The 26,592-nt window shown below is 39.6% G+C and overlaps 1 protein-coding gene across 8 annotated transcripts in view; it reads left to right on the top strand.

Annotated features, from left to right (window-relative positions):
* The window catches only part of ENTPD1 (ectonucleoside triphosphate diphosphohydrolase 1), a 119,606-nt gene extending 99,994 nt beyond the window's left edge, over positions 1 to 19,612 (top strand). For 7 of the 8 annotated variants that reach the window (XM_007187459.2, XM_007187458.2, XM_007187456.3 and 4 more), the window contains 5 exons: positions 570 to 809; positions 2,059 to 2,325; positions 12,307 to 12,423; positions 14,243 to 14,380; positions 16,556 to 19,612. In XM_007187459.2, the coding sequence (XP_007187521.1) occupies positions 570 to 809; positions 2,059 to 2,325; positions 12,307 to 12,423; positions 14,243 to 14,380; positions 16,556 to 16,762 (969 nt within the window). In that variant the 3' untranslated portion in view covers positions 16,763 to 19,612. The remainder of the gene's footprint in view (positions 1 to 569; positions 810 to 2,058; positions 2,326 to 12,306; positions 12,424 to 14,242; positions 14,381 to 16,555) is intronic. The other variant, XM_007187457.2, reaches the window with a different exon arrangement.
* The last annotated feature ends 6,980 nt before the right edge of the window (positions 19,613 to 26,592 follow it).

Here is a 26,592-nt window from a genome sequence, read left to right as displayed (position 1 = left end):
ATTAATTTACCCTCACATTTGCAGGGGTCACCAGAGGTATAATTCTCTTACAAGAACTCTCACTATTGGAGAATAAGGAAGCCATATACAGAGATACAGAAAAAAATTTTTTAAGTCTATCAGTAAAAATAAAGATAGCTAATATTTCCCTAGTGCCATGTGTCTTGTGCTATGCAAAGCACTTTTCATGTACTGTTTGATTTAATCTTCAGAATAACCATATGAGGTGTTCTCTCATTTTAGAGCCTCAAATCGAGGCCTAGAGGAGGCAATTATTCTGCCCAAGGTCACATGGCTAATAAGCCAATGAGTAGGGATTAGAACTTGAGTCTTTCTGGCCCCAGATCTCGTGTTTGTAAACTGCTCCTATGTTGCTGCAGTCTGAGCTATGTCTTTGAAGCCCCTGTTTTCTTGCTGTTGATCTGACGCAGACTCAGGAACCTCTGGTGAGCTTTGTTTCACCCTTATCCTCCTGCTCCTTTGCCTTAGGAAGTACCTGAGTCCAAGAAATAGCATGAGAAGGGGGATGTCCAGATCCTTCTACCACTGGTGACTGTACTGTCTTTCAGAAATTGAGTTGGTTTAACCTGAAACCAAGTGAAGGCGATACTCAGGAAACCTATGGAGCTTTAGACCTTGGGGGAGCCTCTACGCAAATCACTTTTGTGCCCCGAAACGAAACGACTGAGTCTTCTAACACCACTCTGCACTTTCGTCTCTATGGCAAGAACTACGGTGTATACACACACAGCTTCTTGTGCTATGGGAAGGATCAAGCCCTCTTGCAGAAACTGTCCAAGGATCTTCAGGCGAGTGTAACTGAATCCAGACCACCCTCCCCACAACTGGGCCACCAGCCGCCACGTCCTTGTTTTCTCTTTCTATTTCAGTAACTGGTCTGAAGTTGGTTACTGTACTTTCCAAACCTTTTCAGGCAGGATATCTAACTACATCTGGTCAACCCCTGTGAATTGTCCCATCCAGACACCACCTCCTATGTTTGTTTACTGCACTGTCTCCAAGGACATGACTCAAATCCTTTCTTTGGAAATAATTTCTCACCCCTGTGGGGCTGACAATGAAAAGTACATGCTACAGTAGTGTGTGTATTGTGTGTGTGCGTGTGTGTGCGCACAGTTTTTAAGCTCTTTCCCACTTTTCAATCTCCATTTCCTACGAACTGCAGAAAACAAGGCTGTTAGAAACAGCCTGGAGAGGAGGAGGAAAAAAATCTTCAGGGAAAATGCAGAGTTTATTGATCAACACTTCAAATCTTGTCCCCAGACACTTTTTGCATTTTGAAGGAGGGAAAAGTTAAACATACTCAAACTCATGCAAGTACCAGCACATCCTGACAAACACAGAACAAGGATGTCAAATCCAGCTGTTCCCTGTCTCTACTGAAGGGACAACCAGTTCTCTGTTTTCCTCCAAAGCTTGCTCTCTGGTTCTCAGAAACACTATCAATAAGATGACTGCCATGGGAGGAGGGGCTGCTGAGAGACGGCTAGTGAGCCCTAAGGTTCCACTAAGCCTCTCATCCACAGCAGCCCCTTTACTTCTCTTGAACATACTGGGTTGTGGGTTGAAAATCATTTTGATATTCCTGCCTTAAATGATCTAAGGCACTTCCAGCTCTTGGAGCTTTTGCTTTTTGGCTTGGAGGTAGGGCCAGGGATATAGGCAGACCCCCAGAGAACTACCCTAGGCTCGGAATTTTGAGAGCCTTGAGAGTTTTCCTTGTGAATCTGCTTCTGACCTACGCAACTAGTACTAAGCGCTAGGGGCCATTCCAAGCTAATGGAATTTCTGGGCCCAGCTTCAACTCTATTAGCTTTCTATGAAGAGCAAAAGTTCATTTACATCTGCTACCACTTCTGGTGCCTGTTACACAAATATGACTGTTACCCAAGGGTAAAAAAGGCAGAGCAGGGGCATATTGATGCCAGTGCTGAGTGCCTGGCTATTTTTCAATTGCTGCACATTATTGAAGTCAGACTGGTGCTTTTGTACTCAAAGCATTTGCACATGATGCCTTCAAGTGATTTTTCTATTCAGGGTACAAATGGAACCATCCGTGACCCATGCTTTCACTCTGGATACCGGAGGAAAATGAACATGAGTGACCTTTATGACGCTCCCTGCACCAGGAGATTTGAGGCGACTTTTCCATTTCTTCCATTCCCTGAATTTGAAATCCGTGGCACTGGAAACTATCGACAATGCCGGCGAAGCATCCTTCAACTCTTTAACACCAGTTACTGCCCTTACTCCAGCTGTTCCTTCAATGGGATTTTCTTGCCACCCCCCCAAGGGAATTTCGGGGTAAGTTTGTGACATGATGATATATTTGCTACAATGGTTTTTGGTTGCAAATTACAGAACATGTGCCTACAAAGGGTTTAAAGAATAGGATTTATTTTTCTCTCACATGGTAATAAGCCTTGAGGTAGATAATTCAGGGTTAGTTCTTTAGCTTAATTATGTCAGGCCTTGGGTTCAGCTTTTCAGTTATTTTCTTGGCCTTATTGTGGTGCTAAGATGGCAGCTATTGCTCTAAGCATTATGTCTTCACAGGCAAAGCCAGCATAGGAAAGAAGGAAGTTTATCTCACATACATCTCTCTCCAACTTTGCAGAAGTGCCAACAAACATCTTTTCAGATGCCATTGGCCAGAACTTGGTAAAATGCACACCTCTGAACCAATCCATGATAAAGGGGAATGGGTTACCATGTTGGTTTAGACTAATCATTGTTCATTCCCTGAAACTGGGGAGTCTTCCTGAGCAAACTGCTTTCCTTTACTAGGTATAATCAGGAATCTGTAATCCAGGAGATGGGGGCTGGCTGTTGGGTAGGCACCCATTAGGATCTGCCACAGGTGGCTTCTCAGATGTCAGAAGAAGGAGAAGCAGCAGTTAGATGTCTTGGGTAAGGATTTTCCTCTATAAAGACACTTAGGAAGTAGAAACTCAGGGAGTCCCAAGGAAACAAGAAGATAGCATCATTTTCATTACATTTTGAAGCGTTGGGGGACCATTTGAATCCTGACTCCAAATCCCTTCTTTTCTTGATTTTCCAGAATAAGATAAAATATTTGAGCAGAAATAGAAGAGGTGCCCCTTGATCTAGTCATTATTCAAATGTCATATTTCGGTCTTGGAGACCAAGAATGATAGTAATCATAGTTTATTAGTATACTGCTAAGTTAGCTACCATCAATTCAGTTCCAATTATTGACTAATAGATCCATTATCTCACTTAATCACTTTAAGATATAATTCAAAGAAACAATGAGCTTTTGTCTACCTTCGCATTCTTTCTCCCTTTTTCAGAAAAGTAGATCAACATGTAAGGAAGGAGATTCTACTCCCCTCTCAAACCCCAGCAGAAGAGTTTCTCCCAAGGTCTCCTGGCCTAACCCAATGTCACAGAAAGAACTTCCTGGAGAGAGCACAGGCCCTGTAGTAATCATATCTGGCTTAAATTCTGGCTTTGCCATTTGTGAACTATATGGAGCTCTTCATTCCCTTTGTCTCTGGAAAACAGCAGTGGGTAGAATCAAGGATCCTGGCTTACCTTAACCATGGCCCAGACTGCAGTTTCCCTGCCCCTTCAGTTTCCTGAGGGAAATACATGACTGTACAATGATGGCAGAGTAATACTTGGTCATTTGTTGGCTCCAAACCCAAATTCAGAACAAACTAGACTCTCACCTGGATGCCCTATAGCTGAACTGGCACTGGCTGCCCATCTTGGACTTTTTTGAGCCAAATCCCTTGCCTTGGATCTAGCTGCTGGAAGAGAAAGGAGGGTGCCACAGAAGGGAGGAAGGTGACCAGGGATGCTGGGAACAGCCAAGGGCCCTTTCCATTCCAGACATTCCTAGGAAGTATTGCAGTACATCTGAAGGAAAAGGAATATATTATTTTGTGTTGACTTTTTAACTTTTTTGAAACCTTTGCCTCCTGGGAGAACATGGCCCAATTCTCGCCTTCAAGCTTGACAAACGCTTCTGACTTGGCAGGGTTGGGGGTTGGGGGTTGGGGGTGGAATTTCTTGCCTTTGAATGTGATTTCCCCAATCAAGGTAGGGACACAGAGTTTGAAAAGCATGGAGGAGCCTTGAGTTCCTCCTGGTAGCTTTTCTGTTTGGTCACTTAGTCCCCCAGAGAAAGACTTGTACACTGAAAACCACAAAACACTGATGAAGGAAATTAAAGAAGACACAATGGAAAGACATCCTCTGTTCATGAAAGACTTAACATTGTTAAAATGCCCATACTATTATACAAAAAGTGATCTACACATTCAACGCAATCCCCATCAAAATCCCAGTGGTGTTTTTTACCGAAATAAAAGAAAAAATTATAAAATTCATTTGCAATTATAAAAGACCCTAAATAGCCAAAACAGTCTTGAGAAAGAACAACAAAGCTAGAGGTGTCACACTTGCTGATTTTAAAATATATTACATTACATTACATTTAATTAAAATTAATATAATTAAAACAGTATGGTACTGGCATAAAGACAGACATATAGACCAACGGAACAGAATAGAGTCCAGAAAAAAATCCACACATACATGATCAACTGATCTTTGACAAGGATGCCAAGAATACACAATGGGGAAAGGACAGTCTCTTCAATTAATGATATTGGGTAAACTGTGTATATCCACATGCAAAAGAATGAAATATATGATTAGACCATCCACAAAAATCAACTCAAAATGGATTGAAGACTTGAACGCAAGACCTGAAACTATAAAATTCCAAGAAAACATAGGTGAAAAGCTTCATGACATTGGTCTTAGCAATGACTTCACAGATATGACAGCAAAAGCCCAGGCACCAAAAAGCAAAAATAGGCAACCAGGACTACATCAAACTAAAAAGTTTTTGCACAACAAAGGAAACAATCAGCAGAGTGAAAAGGCAACCTACAAAATGGAAGAAAATATTTGCAAACTGTGTATCAGATAAGAGGTTGATTTCCAAAATACATAAGGAACTCCAACAACTCAATAGCAAGAAAAACAATAACCCAGTTAAAAAATGGTATAGAGAGTTGAATAGACACTTCTCCAAAGACAACATACAAATGGCTAACAGGTATATTAAAAGTGCTCAACACCACTAATAATCTGGGTAATGAAAATCAAAACCACAATGAGGTATCACCTCATACCTGTTAGGATGGCTATTATCAAAAAAGCCAAAGACAAGTGTGGTGAGGATGTGGAGAAAATGGAACCCTTGTATAGTGTGGGTGCAGCCAGTATGTAAAACAGTATGGAGGTTCCTCAAAAAATTAAAAATATATTTATCATATGATCGAGCCGAGCAATCCTACTTTTGGGTGTTTATCCAAAAGAACTGAAATCAGGATCTGGAAGTGATATTAGCACACTAATGTCCATTATAGCACTATTCTCAGTGGCCAAGGTGTGGAAACAACCTAAAGGTCTATTGAAGGATGTTGACAGATGAATGGATTTTTAAATTTTTTTTTGAATTTTATTTTATTTTTTTATACAGCAGGTTCTTATTAGTTATCTATTTTATACAGATTAGTTGTATATAGGTCAATCCCAATCTCCCAATTCATCCCACCACCACCCCCACACCCCCCAACCCTGCTTTCCCCCATTGGTGTCCATACGTTTGTTTTCTACATCTGTGTCTCTATTTCTGCCTTGCAAACCAGTTCATCTGTACCATTTTTCTAGATTCCACATGTATGCGTTAATATACAATATTTGTTTTTCTCTTTCTGACTTACTTCACTCTGTGTGACAGTCTCTAGGTCCATCCACATCTCTACAAATGACCCAATTTCATTCCTTTTTATGGCTGAGTAATATTCTATTGTATATATGTACCACATCTTCTTTATCCATTCGTCTGTCGATGGGCATTTAGGTTGCTTCCATGACCTGGCTATTGTAAATAGTGCTGCAATGAACACTGGGGTGCATGTGTCTTTTTGAATTATGGTTTTCTCTGGGTATATGCCCAGTAGTGGGGTTGCTGGATCATATGGTAATTCTATTTTTAGTTTTTTAAGGAACCTCCATACTGTTCTCCATAGTGGCTGTATCAATTTACATTCCCACCAACAGTGCAAGAGGGTTCCCTTTTCTCCACACCCTCTCCAGCATTTGTTGTTTGTAGATTTTCTGATGATGCCCATTCTGACCGTTGTGAGGTGATACCTCATTGTAGTTTTGATTTGCATTTCTCTAATGGTTAGTGATATTGAGCAGCTTTCCACCTGCCTCTTGGCCATCTGTATGTCTTCTTTGGAGAAATGTCTATTTAGGTCTTCTGCCCATTTTTTGATTGGGTTGTTTGTTTTTTGATATTGAGCTGCATGAGCTGCTTGTATATTTTGGAGGTTAATCCTTTGTCAGTTGCTTCATTTGCAAATCTTTTCTCCCATTCTGAGGGTTGTCTTTTCGTCTTGTTGATAGTTTCCTTTGCTGTGCAAAAGTTTTTAAGTATCATTAGATCCCAATTGTTTAATTTTGTTTTTATTTCCATTATTCTAGGAGGTGGGTCAAAAAAGATCTTGCAGTGATTTATGTCAAAGAGTGTTCTTCCTATGTTTTTCTCTAAGAGTTTTATAGTGTCTGGTCTTACATTTAGGTCTTTAATCCATTTTGAGTTTATTTTTGTGTATGGTGTTAGGAAGTGTTCTAATTTCATTCTTTTACATGTAGCTGTCCAGTTTTCCCAGCACCACTTATTGAAGAGGCTGTCTTTTCTCCATTGTATATCCTTGCCTCCTTTGTCAGAGATTAGTTGACCATATGTGTGTGGGTTTACTTATGGGCTTTCTATCCTGTTCCATTGATCTATATTTCTGTTTTTGTGCCAGTACCATACTGTTGTGATTACTGAAGCTTTGTAGTATAGTCTGAAGTCAGGGAGTCTGATTCCTCCAGCTCTGTTTTTTTCCCTCAAGATTGCTTTGGCTATTCGGGGTCTTTTGTGTCTCCATACAAATTTTAAGACTTTTTGTTCTAGATCTGTAAAAAATGCCATTGGTACTTTGATAGGGATTGCACTGAATCTGTAGATTGCTATGGGTAGTATAGTCATTTTCACAATACTGATTCTTCCCATCCAAAAACATGGTCTATCTCTCCATCTGTTGGTATCATCTTTAATTTCTTTCATCAGTGTCTTATAGTTTTCTGCATACTGGTCTTTTGTCTCCCTAGGTAGGTTTATTCCTAGGTATTTTATTCCTTTTGTTGCAGTGAGAGTGTTTCCTTAATTTCTCTTTCAGATTTTTCATCATTAGTGTATAGGAATGCAAGAGATTTCTGTGCATTAATTTTGTATCCTGCAACTTTACCAAATTCATTGATTAGCTCTAATAGTTTTCTGCTGGCATTTTTAGGATTCTCTATGTATAGTATCATGTCATCTGCAAACAGTGACAATTTTACTTCTTCTTTTCCAATTTGTATTCCTTTTTTTTCTTTTTCTTCTCTGACTGCCATGGCTAGGACTTCCAAAACTGTTTGAATAATAGTGGTGAGAGTGGACATCCTTGTCTTGTTCCTAATCTTAGAGGAAATGCTTTCAGTTTTTCACCATTGAGAATGATGTTTGCTGTGGGTTTGTCATATATGGCCTTTATTATGTTGAAGTAGGTTCCCTCTATGCCCACTTTCTGGAGAGTTTTTATCATAAATCGGTGTTGCATTTTGTCAAAAGCTTTTTCTGCATCTATTGAGATGATCATATGGTTTTTATTCTTCAATTTGTTAATATGGTATATCACATTGATTGGTTTGCCTATATTGAAGAATCCTTGCATCTCTGGGATAAATCCCACTTGATCATGGTGTATGATCCTTTTCATGTGTTGTTGGATTCTGTTTGCTAGTATTTTGTTGAGCATTTTTGCATCTACATTCATGAGTGGTATTGGTCTGTAGTTTTCTTTTTTTGTGGTATCTTTGGTTTTGGTGTCAGTGTGATGGTGGCCTCGTAGAATGAGTTTGGGAGGGTTCCTTCCTCTGCAATTTTTTGGAAGAGTTTGAGAAGGATGGGTGTTAGCTCTTCTCTAAATGTTTGATAGAATTCGCCTGTGAAGCCATCTGGTCCTGGACTTTTGTTTGTTGGAAGATTTTTAATCACAGTTTCAATTTATAACTTGTAATTGGTCTGTTCATATTGTCTATTTCTTCCTGGTTCAGTCTTGGAAGGTTATAACCTTCCAAGAATTTGTCCATTTCTTCCAGGTTGTCCATTTTATTGGCATAGAGTTGCTCTTAGGATGCTTTGTATTTCTGCGGTGTCCACTATAACTTCTCCTTTTTCATTTCTAATTTTATTGATTTGAGTCCTCTCTCTATTTTTCTTGCTGAGTCTGGCTAAAGGTTTGTCAATTTTGTTTATCTTTTCCAAGAACCAGCTTTTAGTTTTATTGATCTTTGCTATTGTTTTCTTTGTTTCTATTTCATTTATTTCTGCTCTGATCTTTTTGATTTCTTTCCTTCTACTAACTTTGGGTTTTGTTTGTTCTTCTTTCTCTAGTTCCTTTAGGTGTAAGGTTAGATTGTTTATTTGAGATTTTTCTTGTTTCTTGAGGTAGGCTTGTATAGCTATAAACTTTCCTCTTAGAACTGCTTTTGCTGCATCCAGTAGGTTTTGGATTGTCGTGTTTTTGTTGTCATTTGTCTCTAGGTATTTTTTGATTTCCTCTTTGATTTCTTCAGTGACCTCTTGGTTATTTTGTAATGTATTGTTTAGCCTCCATGTGTTTGTGTTTTTTCCGTTTTTTCCTCTGTAATTGATATCTAGTCTCATAGCGTTGTGGTTGGAAAAGATGCTTGATATGATTTCAGTTTTCTTAAATTTGCCGAGACTTCATTTGTGACCCAAGATGTGATCTATCCTGGAGAATGTTCCGTGTGCCTTTGAGAAGAAAGTGTAATATGCTGTTTTCAGTTGGGATGCCCTATAAATATCAGTCAAATCTGTCTGGTCTATTGTGTCATTTAAAGCTTGTGTTTCCTTACTAATTTTCTGTCTGGGTGATCTCTCCATTGGTGAAAGTGGAGTGTTAAAGTCCCTACTATTATTGTGTTACTGTCGATTTCCTCTTTTATAGCTGTTAGCATTTGCCTTATGTATTGCGGTGCTCCTATGTTGGGTGCATATATATTTATAATTGTTATATCTTCTTCTTGGATTGATCCCTTGATCATTATGTAGTGTCCTTCCTTGTCTCTTGTAACATTCTTTATTTTAAAGTCCATTTTATCTGATATGAGTATTGCTACTCCAACTTTCTTTTGATTTCCATCTGCATGGAATATCTTTTTCCATTCCCTCACTTTCAGTCTGTATGTGTTCCTAGGTCTGAAGTGTGTCTCTTGTTGACAGCATATATATGGGTCTTGTTTTTGTATCCATTCAGTGAGCCTGTGTCTTTTGGTTGAAGCATTTAATCCATTCACATTTAAGGTAATTATCGATACGTATATTCCTATTACCATTTTCTTAATTGTTTTGGGTTTGTTTTTGTAGGTCCTTTGCTTCTCTTGTGTTTCCCACTTAGAGAAGTTCCTTAAGCATTCATTATAGAGCTGGTTTGGTGGTGCTGAATTCTCTTAGCTTTTGCTTGTTTGTAAAGCTTTGATTTCTCTGTCAAATCTGAATGAGATCCTTGCTGGGTGCAGTAATCTTGGTTGCAGGTTCTTCCCTTTCATCACTTTAAATGTATCATGCCACTCCCTTCTGGCTTGTAGAATTTCTGCTGAGAAATCAGCTGTTAACCTTAGGGGAGTTCCCTTGTGTGTTATTTTTCGTTTTTCCTTGTTGCTTTTAATAATTTTTCTTTGTCTTTAAATCTTGTCAATTTAATTACTATGTGTCTCAGACTGTTTCTCCTTGGGTTTGTCCTGCCTGGGACTCTGCGCTTCCTGGACTTGGGTGGCTATTTCCTTTCCCATGTTAGGGAAGTTTTCAACTGTAATTTCTGTAGATATTTTCTCGGGTCCTTTCTCTCTCTCTTCTCCTTCTGGGACCCCTATAATGCAAATGTTGGTGCATTTAATGTTGTTCCAGAGGTCTCTTAGGCTGTCTTCATTTCTTTTCATTCTTTTTTCTTTATTCTGTTCTGCAGCAGTAAATTCCACCATTCTGTCTTCCAGGTCACTTATGCATTCTTCTGCCTCAGTTATTCTGGTATTGATTCCTTCTAGTGTATTTTTCATTTCAGTTATTGTATTGTTTGTCTCTGTTTGTTTGTTCTTTAATTCTTCTAGGTCTTTGTTGAACATTTCTTGCATCTTCTTGGTCTTTGCCTCCATTCTTTTTCCAAGGTCTTGGATCATCTTCACTCTCATTATTCTGAATTCTTTTTCTGGAAGGTTGACTATCTCCACTTCATTTAGTTGTTTTTCTGGGGTTTTATCTTTTTCCTTCACCCGGTACATAGTCCTTTGCCTTTTCATTTTGTCTGTCTTTCTGTGACCATGGTTTTTGTTCCAAAGACTGCAGGATTGTCATTCTTCTTGCTTCTGCTGTCTGCCCTCTGGTGGATGAGGCTATCTAAGAGGCTTGTGCAAGCTTCCTGATGGGAGGGACTGGTGGTGGGTAGAGCTGGGTCTATCTATTTTATATATAGTAGTGTGTATATGTTAATCCCAAACTCCTAATTTACCCCTCCCCCTCCTCCCCCTTTCCCTTTTGGTAACCATAAGTTTGTTTTCTATGTCTTTGAGTCTCTTTCTGTTTTGTAAGTAAGTTCTTTTGTATCACGTTTTTGGATTCCATGTATAAGTTCTTTTGTATCACTTTTTTGGATTCCATGTATAAGTAAGTTCTTTTGTATCACTTTTTTGGATTCCATGTATAAGTGATATCATATGATATTTGTTTTCTCTTTGTGACTTACTTCATCTAGTATGATAATCTCTAGGTCCATCCATGTTGCTGCAAACAGCATTATTTCATTCTTTTTTATGGCTGAGTAGTATTCCACTGTGTATGTATACCACATCTTCTTTATCTATTCATCTGTTGGTGGGCATTTAGGTTGCTTCCATGTCTTGACTGTTGTAAATAGTGCTGGTATGAACACTGGGGGGTATGTATCTTTTCGAATTAGAGTTTTCTCTGGATATATGCCCAGGAGTGGGATTGCTGGATCATATAGTAACACTATTTTTAGTTATTTTAAGGAACCTCCATACTGTTTTCCATAGTGGCTGCACCCATTTACATTCCCACCAACAGTGTAGGAGGGTTCCCTCTTCTCCACACCCTCTCCAGCGTTTATTGTTTGTAGATTTTTGTAAGATGGTCATTCTGACTGGTGTGAGGTGATACTTCATTTAGTTTTGATTTACATTTTTCTAATAATTAGTGATATTGAGCATCTTTTCATGTGCCTGTCGGCCATCTGTGTGTCTTCTTTGGAGAAATGTCTGTTTAGGTCTTCTACACATTTTTTGATTGGGTTGTTTTTTGTTCTTTGTTTTTTTTATAAACTGTAGGAGCTCTTTGTATATTTCGGAAATTAATCCCTTGTTGGTCACATCATTTGCAAATATTTTTTTCCCAGTCTATAGGTTGTCTTTTTGTTTTGTTTATGGTTTCCTTTGTTGTACAAAAGCTTTTAAGTTTGATTAAGTCCCATTTGGTTATTTTTATTTTTATTTCCATTTCTCTAGAATGTTTTCTTTTTTACTCATTTGTTTATTTAACTTTTTACGTAGTTCTCATGTATGATGATGATGATTTTTTAAAACTTTTAAGTTGTGCCCAGCTCATGATAGACCTGCAATAAATATTTGTTAAATAAACACTGGCTATTTAAAGAAGGCAGTACATGTACATTATAAAAATAGGCAAAAAAAGGGCATAAATAAAAAGGAAAAAAACCCCTTATAATTTTGCCAGAGATCACTCCTGTTATTTACCTTTGTATAGAATTTTCCAGATTTTATTTTTAAAAATTCATACATAATACATAATTTTTTAAAGATGGGATTTTTGTAACTTTTCCTCTTATCTTCTTTTTCCCCCATCTTTCTTTCTCCCTGACTCTCCCATTAAAATTATGGAGAAAATTAGCTACCAGATGGCTCAGAAATGCATGTCAGCAGCAAAGTGACCCCCTTCCAGGAAGGAAGCAACTGTTGGGGATGGAATGTCACCTGATCCATAATTTACTCATCAGAGATTTCCAGGCACTTTCATTAGGCCTTCTGGAGAGTGAATCTGTGTTCCTCTGTGTTGGACACTGCACCAAACTCAGCATTTTTCTCTTGCAGGCATTTTCAGCTTTTTACTATGTGATGGAGTTTTTAAACCTTACATCAGAGGAACAGTCAACTCATAAAAAGATGATTAACACATTGGAAAAGTTCTGCTCTCGGCCTTGGGAAGAGGTAAGTGACTAGAAACAGCATCTGTTACCATTGCTCTCTGCCCTTGACAGCATGGAGGATGTGAGTCTGCTCTTCAAGTCATGCTAATGTGACCAAGATCCGGCACACATGTTAGAGAAGCCTAGATGGTACACTCAATTAAGAGTAAGTTCACTGGCATTCCTTGATAGCTTGGCATACAATGGCTTAAACAAAAAAGGTCTTATTGTTTTCACCTAATTCGAAGTCCGGAAGTAGGCAGTTGCTGGCATGGGGTGGGCAGCTTGACTATCTCAGCCATTCTTCAGTTGTTGTTAGGCCTGTTTCCTCATGGAAGCAAGGTGTAGCTTCAGGGATCACAGCCGTGTTCAAGGTCAGAAGAAGGATAGCTCCAGATACATCTGTTCCTTTTTATAGGAAAGCAAAAGCTATCCCAGAAGCTCCTAGTAGTCTTTTCTCTTACATCTCATTGGCCAGGACTGGCTGGGAAAGCAGGATGCAGGATTTATGACTGGCTTAGAGCCCTAGATCCATCATGAGCTACTTCCTGGAGCTGAGCACATTGTCGCCCACTCCTTCCCCCAACCCCCAGGGAAGACAGGCAATTCACAGAATCTGCCACAGACACCATTGTGGTAAGACCCTTTTTTCATCAGACAGGTCCAAGGTATCTCCTACTTATTCATAAATTTGAAGCACAAATTTTTTCTTGTCTGAGGCACTGAGTCATTCAAGATCCAGTGCTACCTGATGAAAGTTTCCAGGGACGTGAGAGAAAGATATGGAGTCTACTCTGATTTACAAAAACAGATCACCTAGGAGTGGCTCAAAACAGCAGCTGTTTTAAGTTGACAAAAGTGACTTAAAATGAGTGATTTTAAGAGAGATTGCAAAAGTGATTGCAAAAGTGACCAGTGCTTTCATTCTGAAGATATGCAATTAATTAAAAATGAAGGCTGTTCTCGTGGGCACTGACAACAGAGGAAGGAAGGTTGTGCAAGAGCCTGGACATCTGAAATTTTCTCTAAGTATTTTGTCTGAGTTAGAACATGAAGGAAGGGTATTCAGGGCTTTCGGAAAGAGCAGCTCAAATATGCCTCAGCACTTTACAAAACATTTAGGGGAGCCTTTTTGCAGCTAGTGGTGATCTGTGGAGAAAGACGAGCATCTCGGATTCTTGAGCAAAATGCTTCCGAAACTGGGTTCCAGAGCAGTGTTTGTCAGATGTTACTATGTATGGGATTGTATGGGGCTCATATTAAACAGCACATTCTGCATTGGCAGATCAGGGTGAGGATTCAAGTTCTCAGGGGACGCTGCTGATGCTAGTCCAGAGACCTAACTGAGTGGCACGGCTGTTTATGAAACTGTTTCCTCAAGATGCTTATAGAGGCTCTAAACCAAAGACTTTGGTCAAGAGCATACAGAAAACTCTGGTTAAGCAAAAATTAATAGATTTCTTTCATGCAAGATTTTTCACAGTTTTTAATATGCTACTGTGATTGTGAAACTCAAGTTTCACAAGGGATGGCAAACTATAGTAAAATTCAGTGTTGTTGAACCTATCAGACCACAGAAACTACTTTTTTCCTAGAACACTTATCAATGTCTCATAGAACCCTGTGGAGGAAAAGATTCCTTAACAGACCCTAAACTGTGAACCCCTGCACCCACTGAAGGAGTGCAGCACCACTCCCAAAGCTCTCTGCAGGGGCCAACTCTCAGGCCCATGTGAGCTGGGGCGTTTTCCTCTCTTGATCAGCTCTAATAGCAAACATGAGGGCTATGGAGAAGTGCCTGTTGTTGCACAAGTATGATGTTTTCTTCCCTTCACTTCCAGCTGCAGATGTATTTTGGTGAAGTGAAGGAGAAGTACCTGAGTGAATACTGCTTTTCTGGCACCTACATCCTCGCTCTTCTTCTGAATGGCTATCATTTTACAGCTGAGTCCTGGAAGAATATTCACTTCATGGGCAAGGTTTGTTAGGTTGGGGGGAGGTTGGGTGGTAGTGACTGAAGCAGCTTTGGGCTTAAAAGAGGTAGGAGTCAACCTGATTTAAATTTTGGCCTGATGTCCTGTCCTACCACTTCACCTCTAACCCAAGATGGCATTTTATGCCCAGCTCTCCTGATAATGTTGACCAGCCAGTTGTGGGTATCCTATCTAAGGAGGGCTACTTGCATTCTCAGCCTCGCCTTTCTGCTCACATAACAGTGACTAACCCCTTATAAAACAAAAAATGAGATAGTAAAGTAATATAACAGTATTTCAACAGCCACAGTGATTCTGCGTGCTGACTTCAACATCCATCTCAAAGGCCCCTTCGTGAATCCAGAAGGGATGATCATGGTTTGTGACAAGGGATGAAGGCCTTGTTGGTTGTAGCTTCAGGACTGACCAATCTGAAAGCTCGCTGTGAAGAACGAGATGAGTGGCTGTGAATGGGGGCCTTTGCTTAGAAGCCAGGCTTAGCATGAGCCTTAAAGAAGCAAGCCCATAGCTTTGCATTAGCATAGCATTACCTGAAGGTTTCCAGGCATAGAGCAACATTTACATTGGCAGCGAGACTCATGGGCACACTCATGCTTGATGAAAAATATCAAGGGCAGTGTTTCTCTACCTTTTAAACCCATACCCACTAATGACAAAAACAATTTACCCCTTTATTAAATACGGTGACTTCAAGCAAAACAAAGCATTGAGGCAGCAGAGGGCTGTAGTAGCCTTAAAGATAGTAGTGCCACCACACTCTTGTCAATATTGACTTTGCTAATTAAAATCTTTTTTTTTGTTTTAACATCCCAGTCTTCCTTCCATTCCATCACAGTTTGTCTGTTTGAGAGATATGTCTATGTCAAATTTACCTAGTGATTTATATTCTTTGAGCTCCAGTCTATGATCCATTATTTCTAAACCTTAAGTGATAACTCCTCTAACTCTGGAGGCTTCCTTGACACAGGCAGTCAGATACGGTTCCATTCCCCATAAAGGGACATGGGCCTTTTTACAAATTATTAATTCCCAGTACTGGTAAAGGTTTAGGGGAGAGGAGCATTCCACATGGTATTGGTTGGAATGTAAACTGGCATAACCTTTGGGAAGACTGTTTTGGCAACATGTGCTAGGAGCCTTAAAACATGTACATCATTTTGTCCAATTGCTCCATTTCTAGGACTTATAAATAATTGAACAAAGTGAGTAAAAATGAACATATAAGGCAGTTCATGTCAGTGATGATGTTGCAGAAATCCCTTAAGAGACATGGGATGATGTTTACAAGGAATTGTTAAGTGAATAATTCTACGTACAATTTAATTCCATTTTTTATGTGAAAGACACGCACAGAGAGGACTGGTAGGGTATGTCACAAAATGATAATAGCAGCAACTTCTGAATGATGAAGTAGAGGTGGTTTTTATTTTCTTTTTTAGGATTATCTGTACTTCATGATTTTCCTACCGTGACCACATACAACTCATGTAATAGAAACATTTCCACAATTCTTTATTATTCATAGACTACCTGTATTTCAATACATTTTGAGGTGACTTGAAAATATTCCTAGGAAGGTGGCAGGGTTGGAGAATGTTTTTTCATTTAAGAATAATCCTTTCTCATGCATATGCAGTCTTTCACCTTATGTCAAGTAAGACTGACTTGCTGGGATTATTCCCCAGTTGAATCATAAAAGAAGTCCTGGTTTCGTATGGATGAAATTCCTGGGCCTGACATTGATGCCCAAGGCCAGGGACAGTCATTATTCTCTCATCCTTTGCCCGCTTCCTGTCATCCGCCCCCACTTCCCCACCCCAGCCACCCACATTCACACAAACAACAAAAGAAGAATGCAAATTTCCAAAGGCCTAATTTGAGTTAAGTTCTTCTGGGCAGGAGAACTGAGCCGTCATTCCCCAAATTCCTCTCTGAATTTCGGGGATTTAGTAGTGAGGCCCCACACTCTCCTTCTTAATCACTTACTCCTGCTCCATTTTCCCCACAGCCATATTCCCAATTCAGAATATAAAACTAATCCATTTAGAGAACTGAACATGGTGCTCTCACTTCCTGGTTGCTCAGTGTTATGGACAGGGTTACATGAAAGCTCACTTAATCCTCGGACCAGAAACAACAGCCTTTCCCCACTGTTCGCAGGTCCGGAGCACCAGCGTCGGGTGGACTTTGGGCTACATGCTGAACCTGACCAACATGATCCCATCTGAAGAGCCACTGTCCACACCTCTCTCCCACTCCACATATGTCTTCCTCATGGTCCTCTTCTCCCTGATCCTGGTCATAGCGGTCATAATAGGCATATTTATCTTTCACAAGCCTTCGTATTTCTGGAAAGACATGGTATAGCAGGAACAGCTGAAATCTGCTGGCTGGAGTGAGAAGAAAACTTGCCCAGGGAGCACTTTCCTCCACAGTGGTGTACAAGGCCAGTCTTGACCAGCATGAAGCTTCCTTGGCTTTTGCTGAAGCCTTTCCATGGGAGGTATTTACCACCCACTGCCTCAAGAACTTCCTGGCAGACATTGTCTCTTTTGTGAGTCTCTCCAAACTCCCCCCTTTCTCTTTTGTACTCTGTGCTTGTGTAGGTCTTGAAGACCTGCCTCCTTTCATGATAGTTGCTTTATAAAAGAACAATATTGACTTTATCCAGAAGAACTGAGAGTCCTGAGTCCTGTGCTGGGAAGTTGCCCTGGCTAAAAGAAGAATCTTGGGAACTGATTCAGTTGTGGTCTTACAGACCCTTTCTCTCTCCTGTTTCCCATTTATTAAGAAAGCCATTCAGTGCCTTTGGAGAAGACAGACACATATCCCATGCCCAGCCTGCCCTTTGCATGGGAGAATTTTCTAGTCTAGGCAAATATGTGCTAGGGCGAAAGAGTCTTACAAAGGAATTTATGGGATGTGCAGTTAATCCAGTAGTTAATCCAAGACAAAAGAGGGATGTGGGTAAGTCACATATTCCTGGGTGATGCCAAAATGCTAGAGTGGGACACCCAGACCAGAGATTATTTAAAAAGCTGCTGTACATATACATAGGCATTCAAATATCAGGGCATATTATCTGGTAGGTGTATACATGTCAGGAAGAAAAATACAGTTACAACACAAGGTCAGGAAAGTGCATCCTCCAACACATCTATTGGGGTTTTGTTTTTATTGCAGTAAAATGCATATAACCTAAAATTCACCATTATGACATATACAATTTAGTGGCATTTAGTACATTCACAATGTTGTGCAACTGTCACCAATATCTAATTCCAGAATATTTTCATCACTAAGAAATTATTGGCTGGGGATAAGACCATCCTGTGGTAGGCTTGAACCATCAACCTTTCCATTTAGCCAAGCAGGCTAACCAGTTGCACCACAAAGATGCTCACTGAGTTTTAAAGCCATTCCATATCTTACTGTCCCAGGGTTTAATTTAGTGAAAGAGTTGCATTGGTGCAGAGTGGCATGCCTTTTTTGCCGTCATGGTATTTACACAACAAAATGTGCCAGGAACCACATCTGCAAGTTTTGCTGCCAGTTCTAGGTACTTTTGCTTTAAGCATCTTTGCCATAGACATTTTTGCCACAAACATTTTCACTGCAAATAATTGGCTCTAAAGCAATTTTGCCATAAAAGATAAAATAATGGAAAATCAAAGAGGGATAATTAAAAGGACATAATGAAATGAAAAACAAAATTCAAGACTTATTGTGAAATATAAAATATTTGATTACCTTTAAAGTGTGTGTTGATTCATGGCAATACTTTGCACAGAACGGATTTTATTTTGTGGGTTGTATCTAAGCACTTGTCTTCCAAGTCTTTCATTCATAGCATTTTATACTTTTCTTTTTTGCTCATTGATTTGTCTTCTCGTTCTGCATTGTACTTTTTCTTTTTTGCTAAAATTTCTTCCTTCGTAAAGAGCGATGTAAGTTTCCAAATACTTAGAGGCATCTTTGTAACTGAGCTTTGTGTTGTGTTTTGAAAGCTTCTACACGGTTGTTGTTTGTTCTTGGCATATTGTCACGTGTCCATTGATAGATGTTCCAAAGTTGTGTGGGAAATGTGGGTTCACCTCTGCACCTTCCAGGACCTTGGCCTCTTTCTCCTCCACTGTAGTGTGTTTCAAAATAAGAAACCAACTTTTGGGACAAATCACTGTCATATGCCAGCTCGATAAAGCCATCAATAATGTCGCCAACTGGAAGAAATGCTAACACATTTCAACCAGTTGAAACCGAACTGTCAAACCAAAAACCGTCAACCAGTTATTTTATCTTTCACAGGGAATTTGCCTTACAGCCAATTAGTTATTCGACAAAAATGTTTGTTGCAGAAGTGCTTGTGGCAGAGATGTCAATGGCAAAGATGCTTATGGTGAAGGTACCTAGAACCCATTTCAACATGTAATTAATATATGTTATTAATGAGATTTTTGTTTTTTAATATTAAGTTTTTGAAATCTGTTGTATATATTACACTTACAGCACATCCTAATCAGGACTCCATTTCAAGTGCTCAATGGCCACGTGTGACTAGTGGCTACCATATTGAATAGCACATGTCTAAAAGAACATTCAAAGCTAAAAAGACACAGGCAATAACACTTTGTCTTTCTCTTGAGGGGGGGAATTTTCTTTAAACAGCTATAGATGCTATAACATCCTTGCTATTATTTATTATATATGAAGTTTAACATTATTCTTAACAAGCTTTTAACATTCCAGCTAAGAATTTCACATTACTCCTCAGGTTTTGTTGCCTTTTTTGTGAAGACATAGATGCCTATTATTCAGACCAAGATGCCTGATGAAAGACCTTTGGGAAATTTAATCTGGATTCAAAGATAATACAAGATAATTGGATGCTTATATTCTATGGTCAAAATGTAAATTTGAATGTTAAAATAAAGATTAGTCTCTTAATAGCTCACAGAGCGAAGTTTACCACATAATAGTAACGTTACTATTAAAATATATTCTCATTTATTGTCAGTTTGAAAGATGAGCTGAATTTCACTGAAATTGGTCTCATTCCTCTCTGATTCAGAGTCTAATAGTTGCTATCTTGTTAGAACATGACAGTTGCTCATAGTTAGCCTGTACTAGCCAGGTATTTCTTTCAGTTTGTGCTAGTTTTATTATGTTTTAAAATTTCTTATAACCTCAAAATTTCAGTGGCTTACCACAATAAACATTGATTTTTCATGTTCATGGGTCTGCAAGTCAGCTAGTATATCTACTTCCGGTGGTAGGTCTGGTTCAGGCCTGCTCCATCTATCTCCCACTCTCCTTGTCTGGTGGCTTCCTGAGCCATGTTCCCATGATGAGTGGTAGGGGCACAAGAAAGGGAGAGAAAATACAGGATACCTCTTCAGGCCTTGGCCAGGACAGGCCCCTGTCACTTCCATCCACATTCTACTAACCAAAATAAGTCATATGACTAAGCCCAACATTAGGAAGCTGGAGAAACACTGGGAGGAATGGCAGAGTCATGTGGCAAAGGACATGAATAACTAATTCTAACACAGAAAATTCGTGAAACATTGGGCACAATGATTCAATCTACCACGGCGTCTCATTAACTAAAACATAAAGTATGTTTTCTTCAAATCTACTTACCTTGCCAAAGAATATTCTTCTTAAAAAATGTCATTTCTTCTATGACATCATCAATTACAACTTTTTTTTTTTTTTTTTAATTTTATAGCTACTTTATTTATTTATTTATTTTTGGCTGTGTTGGGTCTTCGGTTCGTGCGAGGGCTTTCTCTAGTTACGGCAAGTGGGGGCCACTCTTCATCGCGGTGCAGGGACCGCTCTTCATCGCGGTGCGCGGGCCTTTCACTATCGCAGCCCCTCCCGTTGCGGGGCACAGGCTCCAGACGCGCAGGCTCAGTAGTTGTGGCTCACGGGCCCAGCTGCTCCGTGGCATGTGGGATCTTCCCAGACCAGGGCTCGAACCCGTGTCCCCTGCATTAGCAGGCAGATTCTCAACCACTGCGCCACCAGGGAAGCCCTACAACTTTTTTTCACAGCCTTAATCAGGGTGCTCTGGCGGCTCCTAAATTAGTCTCACATTCTAAAATGATAGATTTCCTGAGAGACCATCTATTTATTTTCCTTATATGTTTAGGACAATGTATAGTTAACTACCCAAGTTTTTATTTGCACAAGAACCTAATACAACGGAACATAATTGGTTTTATCACAGGTATAATGGATTTTTTAATAAAGGGGAAAGGAATGTCTCCAAAAGCCTTCTCTTTCAGAAGTGGCATTTAGGACTGTGCATGTGGTAAAAGCATTGTTGTACTTTTTGCATTTCTCTATTTTAAGTAACTTAATTTCTAAATTTAAATTGATGATATAATGATGGCACCACTCTCATCAGCATCTGAGTTGACTTTTTATTTTTATATCCCTTTTGCATGATGAATGGCAGAGGACATGGATTAGTCAATGAGAAGTGAGATACAGTCACCTAAGAAACAACATCATTTCTTATAATGAAGTTCTAAGAAGAGAGGGGAGGAAAGTCATGTGAGCTAGATAGGGAACAGTATGTATTTAGGATGACTTAAACTGAACTCTACCTTTCCTCCTAACCCTGCTCCTCCTCCTGCATTTTATCATGATTAATGCCACCACTGCCTCAAGTAACCAAGATCAGAATCAACTTTATCGATGTTGAAGTGACAGGGGCCTGTCCTGGCCAAGACCTGCCCATTCTGCCTTTGCAGCATTTTTCATTTTGATTCCCCTTTACAATCTTGTTGTTATCACCCCAGTAGAGATCTGATATCAGGAACAGTGATCTTGTCTCCAAACTATTACTTCCAGATTAATCTTTATAAAAAATGGGCTTAATCACATTGCTCCCCAACTAAGACTGTTGGTGACTTTCTATTGCCTAGGAAATAAGGTCATACTCTCCAACAGACATTCAGGCCCTTTGATCCATGCCTATAAGCTCTCCCAGGCTTACATCCCACTCCACCCTCTGATGTTCCTTACACTGTAGCCAAGGTAGACTGATTCTTTACCCAGAGCTGTTCAGGTTATTTGCTCAACTTGGAGCACCTTTGCCCCACTCTACGTTTAAGGCTCAGCTCAGATGACCCTTCTTCAGTGAAGTCTTCTCCAAATCTCTAAGTCAGAATAAACTGCTTCTTCCCTGTGCTATCACAGCCCTTTACCTGGGCCTCCATTAGAGCATTCAGACCATTCTATTCAGTATTTGGGTTAAGCTCCTTGGGGACAAGATATGTGACCTATCTCTTTTTGAAAAGTTGGGCTCAGGGGTATTTTAGCAGGAACTGAGGTAACAGTCCTAGTTAATCGCTCTGTCCATTGCCAGATGGGCTGGTCCATACCACTATTTCTGCATCAGTATCCTGATGTATGTTATCTCTTGACATGACCATCCTCTTCCTCCAGCTTTTAAGGACCAGCTCAACTCCTGATTCCTCAATGAAGCCTTCTTTGTTTACCCACATTGAACTTTTCCTTCTGGACCATGCATTTAGTTTCAATATAGCTCACTACATGGGAATTGATTGTACATATTATGAAAGTAGAATTTTAAGGATTAGAATGCACCTTAAAAGGTAATGTTTATCAAAATTTAATGTGTATATGACTCACCCAGGGGTCTTGTTGAGGTAAAAATTACTTAATTTTATTTTATTTTATTTATTTATTTTTTTTTAAATTTTATTTATTTATTTATTTATTTATTTATTTTTGGCTGTGCTGGGTCTTCGGTTCGTGCGAGGGCTTTCTCCAGTTGCGGCAAGTGGGGGCCACTCTTCATCGCGGTGCGGGGACCGCCCTTCATCGCGGTGCGCGGGCCTTTCTCTATCGCGGCCCCTCCCGTCGCGGGGCACAGGCTCCAGACGCGCAGGCTCAGCAATTGTGGCTCACGGGCCCAGCTGCTCCGTGGCATGTGGGATCTTCCCAGACCAGGGCTCGAATCCGTGTCTCCTGCATTAGCAGGCAGATTCTCAACCACTGCGCCACCAGGGAAGCCCTACTTAATTTTAATTAATAAAAAATGATTCAGTAGGTCTGGGGTGAGGCTGAGGTGTTCTACATTTCTAACAAGCTGCCAGGTGATGTCACTACAGCTGTGTGGGGACCAAACTTTGGGTATCAAAGATCTAGACTACTTTACCATTCCATGGAGTTCCTTCTAATGGCTCTCAGATAAGTGGCCATCTACCACCTGACTGCCATACTTCATTTGGCAGCCTGTTCCACAGTGGGCCAGCTCAACTGCCACTTACAAAGCTTGCTCCCTCTGCTACACAACAATCCCCAAGTGTTTCTTCCTTTGTCAGTTTTCTGTGCCTCAGGAGTTTTCTGTCTGTGCTGCCCTCTGCCTTTGGGGAGCCACTGCCTGGCACTCAAGGGAAGAACTGGTGTGCCTCAGAGGGATTCCTCCCAGCTCTTCACCCTGCCCCTAGCCTTCAGTTACTGCCTCTGTGCTCTTGGTAGAACCCTGTGAGAAGGATCTGGAAGGTGATCCATAATGCAAGCCTACATGCAACTTTTAAAGATTCTTTAAACTTTCTGCTGGTTTCTTATTATTTTTGTCTCTGATAGCTTTCTTTCTTTGCTGTCACTCTACCAAGGATGAAAGAGTTCTGATGGGTTTTAAAATGCTGTGATTTTGTAGTCTAGCCAGCTGGGTAGAAGCTACAATCTCTTGCCATATGCACACAAGAATTATTTGTAAAATGAAAAAAAATAAATCATAAGGAAATTATTTTTTACAAAGTTTACAACCAGAAATGCAATTCATTAGCATATGGAACTAAAAGTACAGCCTCAATAAATTAGATTTCTGATTTTGAAAAAGCAACAATTATATATACTCCACACTGTTAGTTTCCTTATATTTATAAATACTCTTAAATATTTTTTTAAAATGTAGATGGCTCATTTTGCAATAACACAAGTTGCCTTTTGACATACAACTTAAATTTTCTATTATGAAATGATTTTTGGCCGAGTAACAATGAGAAAGGGGCAAAGATAGGTAAATGGTGGGCTGTTTGTAAAGTGAACTACTCAATACCAACTGAAGTTTTTTCTGATGGTAAATCATAATGCTCTCTCTAAAGCTCATCAATATACAGGCATACATATTTATAATCAGTAGCTTAAAAATATGACTTTTTGTGCTATTCCGTACCTCTTGGATTTTTACCTCTACATTAGTCAAGTGAACCATCTTTTAGGGATACGCATGAAGATGGAAGTCCCTGTGAAGAATATGGTGTGAATCTGCTCCGTCTCCTGCAGTTAAATCCATTTGAAGGATATATTCTTCGATTATCATCTGGACAGAGAGGTCTAAACAGAAACAAGTTATTTTTAACTTTTTATTATGAGAATTTTCAAACACAAAGTAGAATAATGCAATACACATCCATGTGCCCATTACAGAATTCATCAATTGTCATCATTTTGCTAACCTTGCAGAAACAAGTGTTAATTATAATCAGAGATAAAACAGGATTCAAACTTTGTGGAAAAGAGTAAAATATACTTTTTACCAACAGTCAAATGGTGAAGGTGGGCAGAATCATTGCATGGTGCAACATGGTAAAGTACATAGAGGGTTAAGGTCCTTAATAGAAGGATGCATCTTGCATGAAAGGAGGTGGGACATATTTTATAGGCCCCTCTTCAAGCTGCAGGAAGAATCAGGACCACAGCTACACTTGCCTATTTATTTTTTAGATTATGAAGTTAAAGAGAATAGCAGAATCATTTTGGTGTAGCAGCAAATCAATGGATTACGTTACTTATAGACAGTCTCTTCTAAAATATTCCTTTGACACTGAGAAGCTGAAGAAGGCTAATGAATCACCTATTTTAAATTGTAAGTTTTGCTTTTCATGTATGTTTAAACCTAAAACCTCTCTTTTAATTCGACTGAAATATACCTTTGTGGGATAAGTCTAGCACGTTTTTAATGTAAATATTCAATAGTTTCTATAAAGAACCCTGTTTTTCTCCCTGCTACAGTCCCTTCTTATCCAAATTGCTAATACGCTGTGTTACTTAGGCCTGCCAGTGCTGGGTAAGTTAAAAGGAAGAGGGCAGGAAGAATTCTGTCTTTGCTGTCATCTGGCTTTTCTTCCCCTTCAAAACAAGGTCTCTTTTAATCGATCTAAATTTTTCCTTTAGGTTTTTTCCACTTAAGCAGAATACCTTTGAGCCATTTTTTAAAAAAACATCTTTATTGGAGTATAATTGCTTTACAATGCTGTGTTAGTTTCTGCTGTATAACAAAGTGAATCAGCTATATGTGTACATATATCCCCATATCCCCTCGCTCTTGTGTCTCCCTCCCACCCTCCCTATCCCACCCCTCTAATTGGCCACAAAGCACCGAGCTGATCTCCCTGTGCTATGCAGCTGCTTCCCACTAGCTATCTTTTCACATTTGGTAGTGTGTATATGTCCATGCCACTCTCTCACTTCGTCCCAACTTCCCCTTCCCCTTCCCCAGGTCCTCAAGTCCACTCTCTACGTCTGCGTCTTTATTCCTGTCCTGCCCCTAGGTTCATCAGAACCTTTTTTTTTTTTTAGATTCCATATATATGTGTTAGCATACGGTATTTGTTTTTCTCTTTGAGACTTACTTCGCTCTGTTTGGCAGACTATAGGTCTGTCCACCTCACTACAAATAACTCAATTTCGTTTCTTTTTATGGCTAATATTCCACTGAATATATGTGCCACATCTTCATTATCCATTCATCTGTCAATGGACATTAGGTTGCTTCCATGTCCTGGCTATTGTAAACAGTGCTGCAATGAACATTGTGGTGCATGTCTCTTTTTGGATTATGGTTTTCTCAGGGTATATGCCCAGTAGTGGGATTGCTGGGTCATATGATAGTTCTATTTTTAGTTTTTTAAGGAACCTCCATACTGTTCTACGTAGTGGCTGTATCCATTTACATTCCCACCAACAGTGCAAGAGGGTTCCCTTTTCTCCACACCCTCTCCAGCATTTATTGTTTGTAGATTTTTTGATGATGGCCATTCTGACTGGTGTGAGGTGATACCTCATTGCAGTTTTGATTTGCATTTCTCTAATGATTAGTGATGTTGAGCATACTTTCATGTGTTTGTTGGCAATCTGTGTGTCTTCTTTGGAGAAATATCTATTTAGGTCTTCTGCCCACTTTTATTTTTTTTAACATCTTTATTGGAGTATAATTGCTTTACAGTGGTTAGTTTCTGCTTTATGACAAAGTGAATTAGTTATACATATGCATATATCCCCATATCTCCTCCCTCTTGCAGCTCCCTCCCACCCTCCCTATCCCACCCCTCTAGGTGGTCACAAAGCACCGAGCTGATCTCCCTGTGCTATGCAGCTGCTTCCCACTAGCTATCTGTTTTACATTTGGTAGTGTATATATGTCCATGCCACTCTCTGACTTCATCCCAACTTACCCTTCCCCCTCCCCAGGTCCTCAAGTCCATTCTCTACGTCCGCGTCTTTATTCCTGACGTCCGCGTCTTTATTCCTGTCCTGCCCCTAGGTTCTTCGAACCTTTTTTTTTTTCAGATTCCGTGTAAATGTGTTAGCATACGGTATTTGTTTTTCTCTTTCTGATTTACTTTGCTCTGTGTGACAGACTCTAGGTCCATCCACCTCACTACAAATAACTCAATTTCGTTTCTTCTTATAGATGAGTAATGTTTCATTGTATATATGTGCCACATCTTCTTTTGCCCACTTTTAGATTGGGTTCTGTGTTTTTTAGATATGGAGCTGCATGAACTGCTTGTATATTTTGGAGATTAATCCTTTGTCAGTTGCTTCATTTGTAAATATTTTCTCCCATTCTGAGGGTTGTCTTCTTGTCTTGTTTATGGTTTCCTTTGCTGTGCAAAAGCTTTGAAGTTTCATTAGGTCCCATTTGTTTATTTTTGTGTTTATTTCCATTTCTCAAGAGGTGGGTCAAAAAGAATCTTGCTGTGATTTATGTCATAGAGTGTTCTGCCTATGTTTTCCTCTAAGAGTTTGATAGTGTCTGGCCTTACATTTAGGTCTTTAATCCATTTTGAGTTTATTTTTGTGTATGGTGTTAGGAAGTGTTCTAATTTCATTCTTTTGCATGTAGCTGTCCAGTTTTCCCAGCACCACTT

Source organism: Balaenoptera acutorostrata, chromosome 16 (genome assembly GCF_949987535.1).
Source record: "Balaenoptera acutorostrata chromosome 16, mBalAcu1.1, whole genome shotgun sequence".
NCBI classification, from domain to species: domain Eukaryota; kingdom Metazoa; phylum Chordata; class Mammalia; order Artiodactyla; family Balaenopteridae; genus Balaenoptera; species Balaenoptera acutorostrata.
Note: the sequence above shows the minus strand (reverse complement) of the source record. Positions and strands in the feature narration are given on the sequence as shown.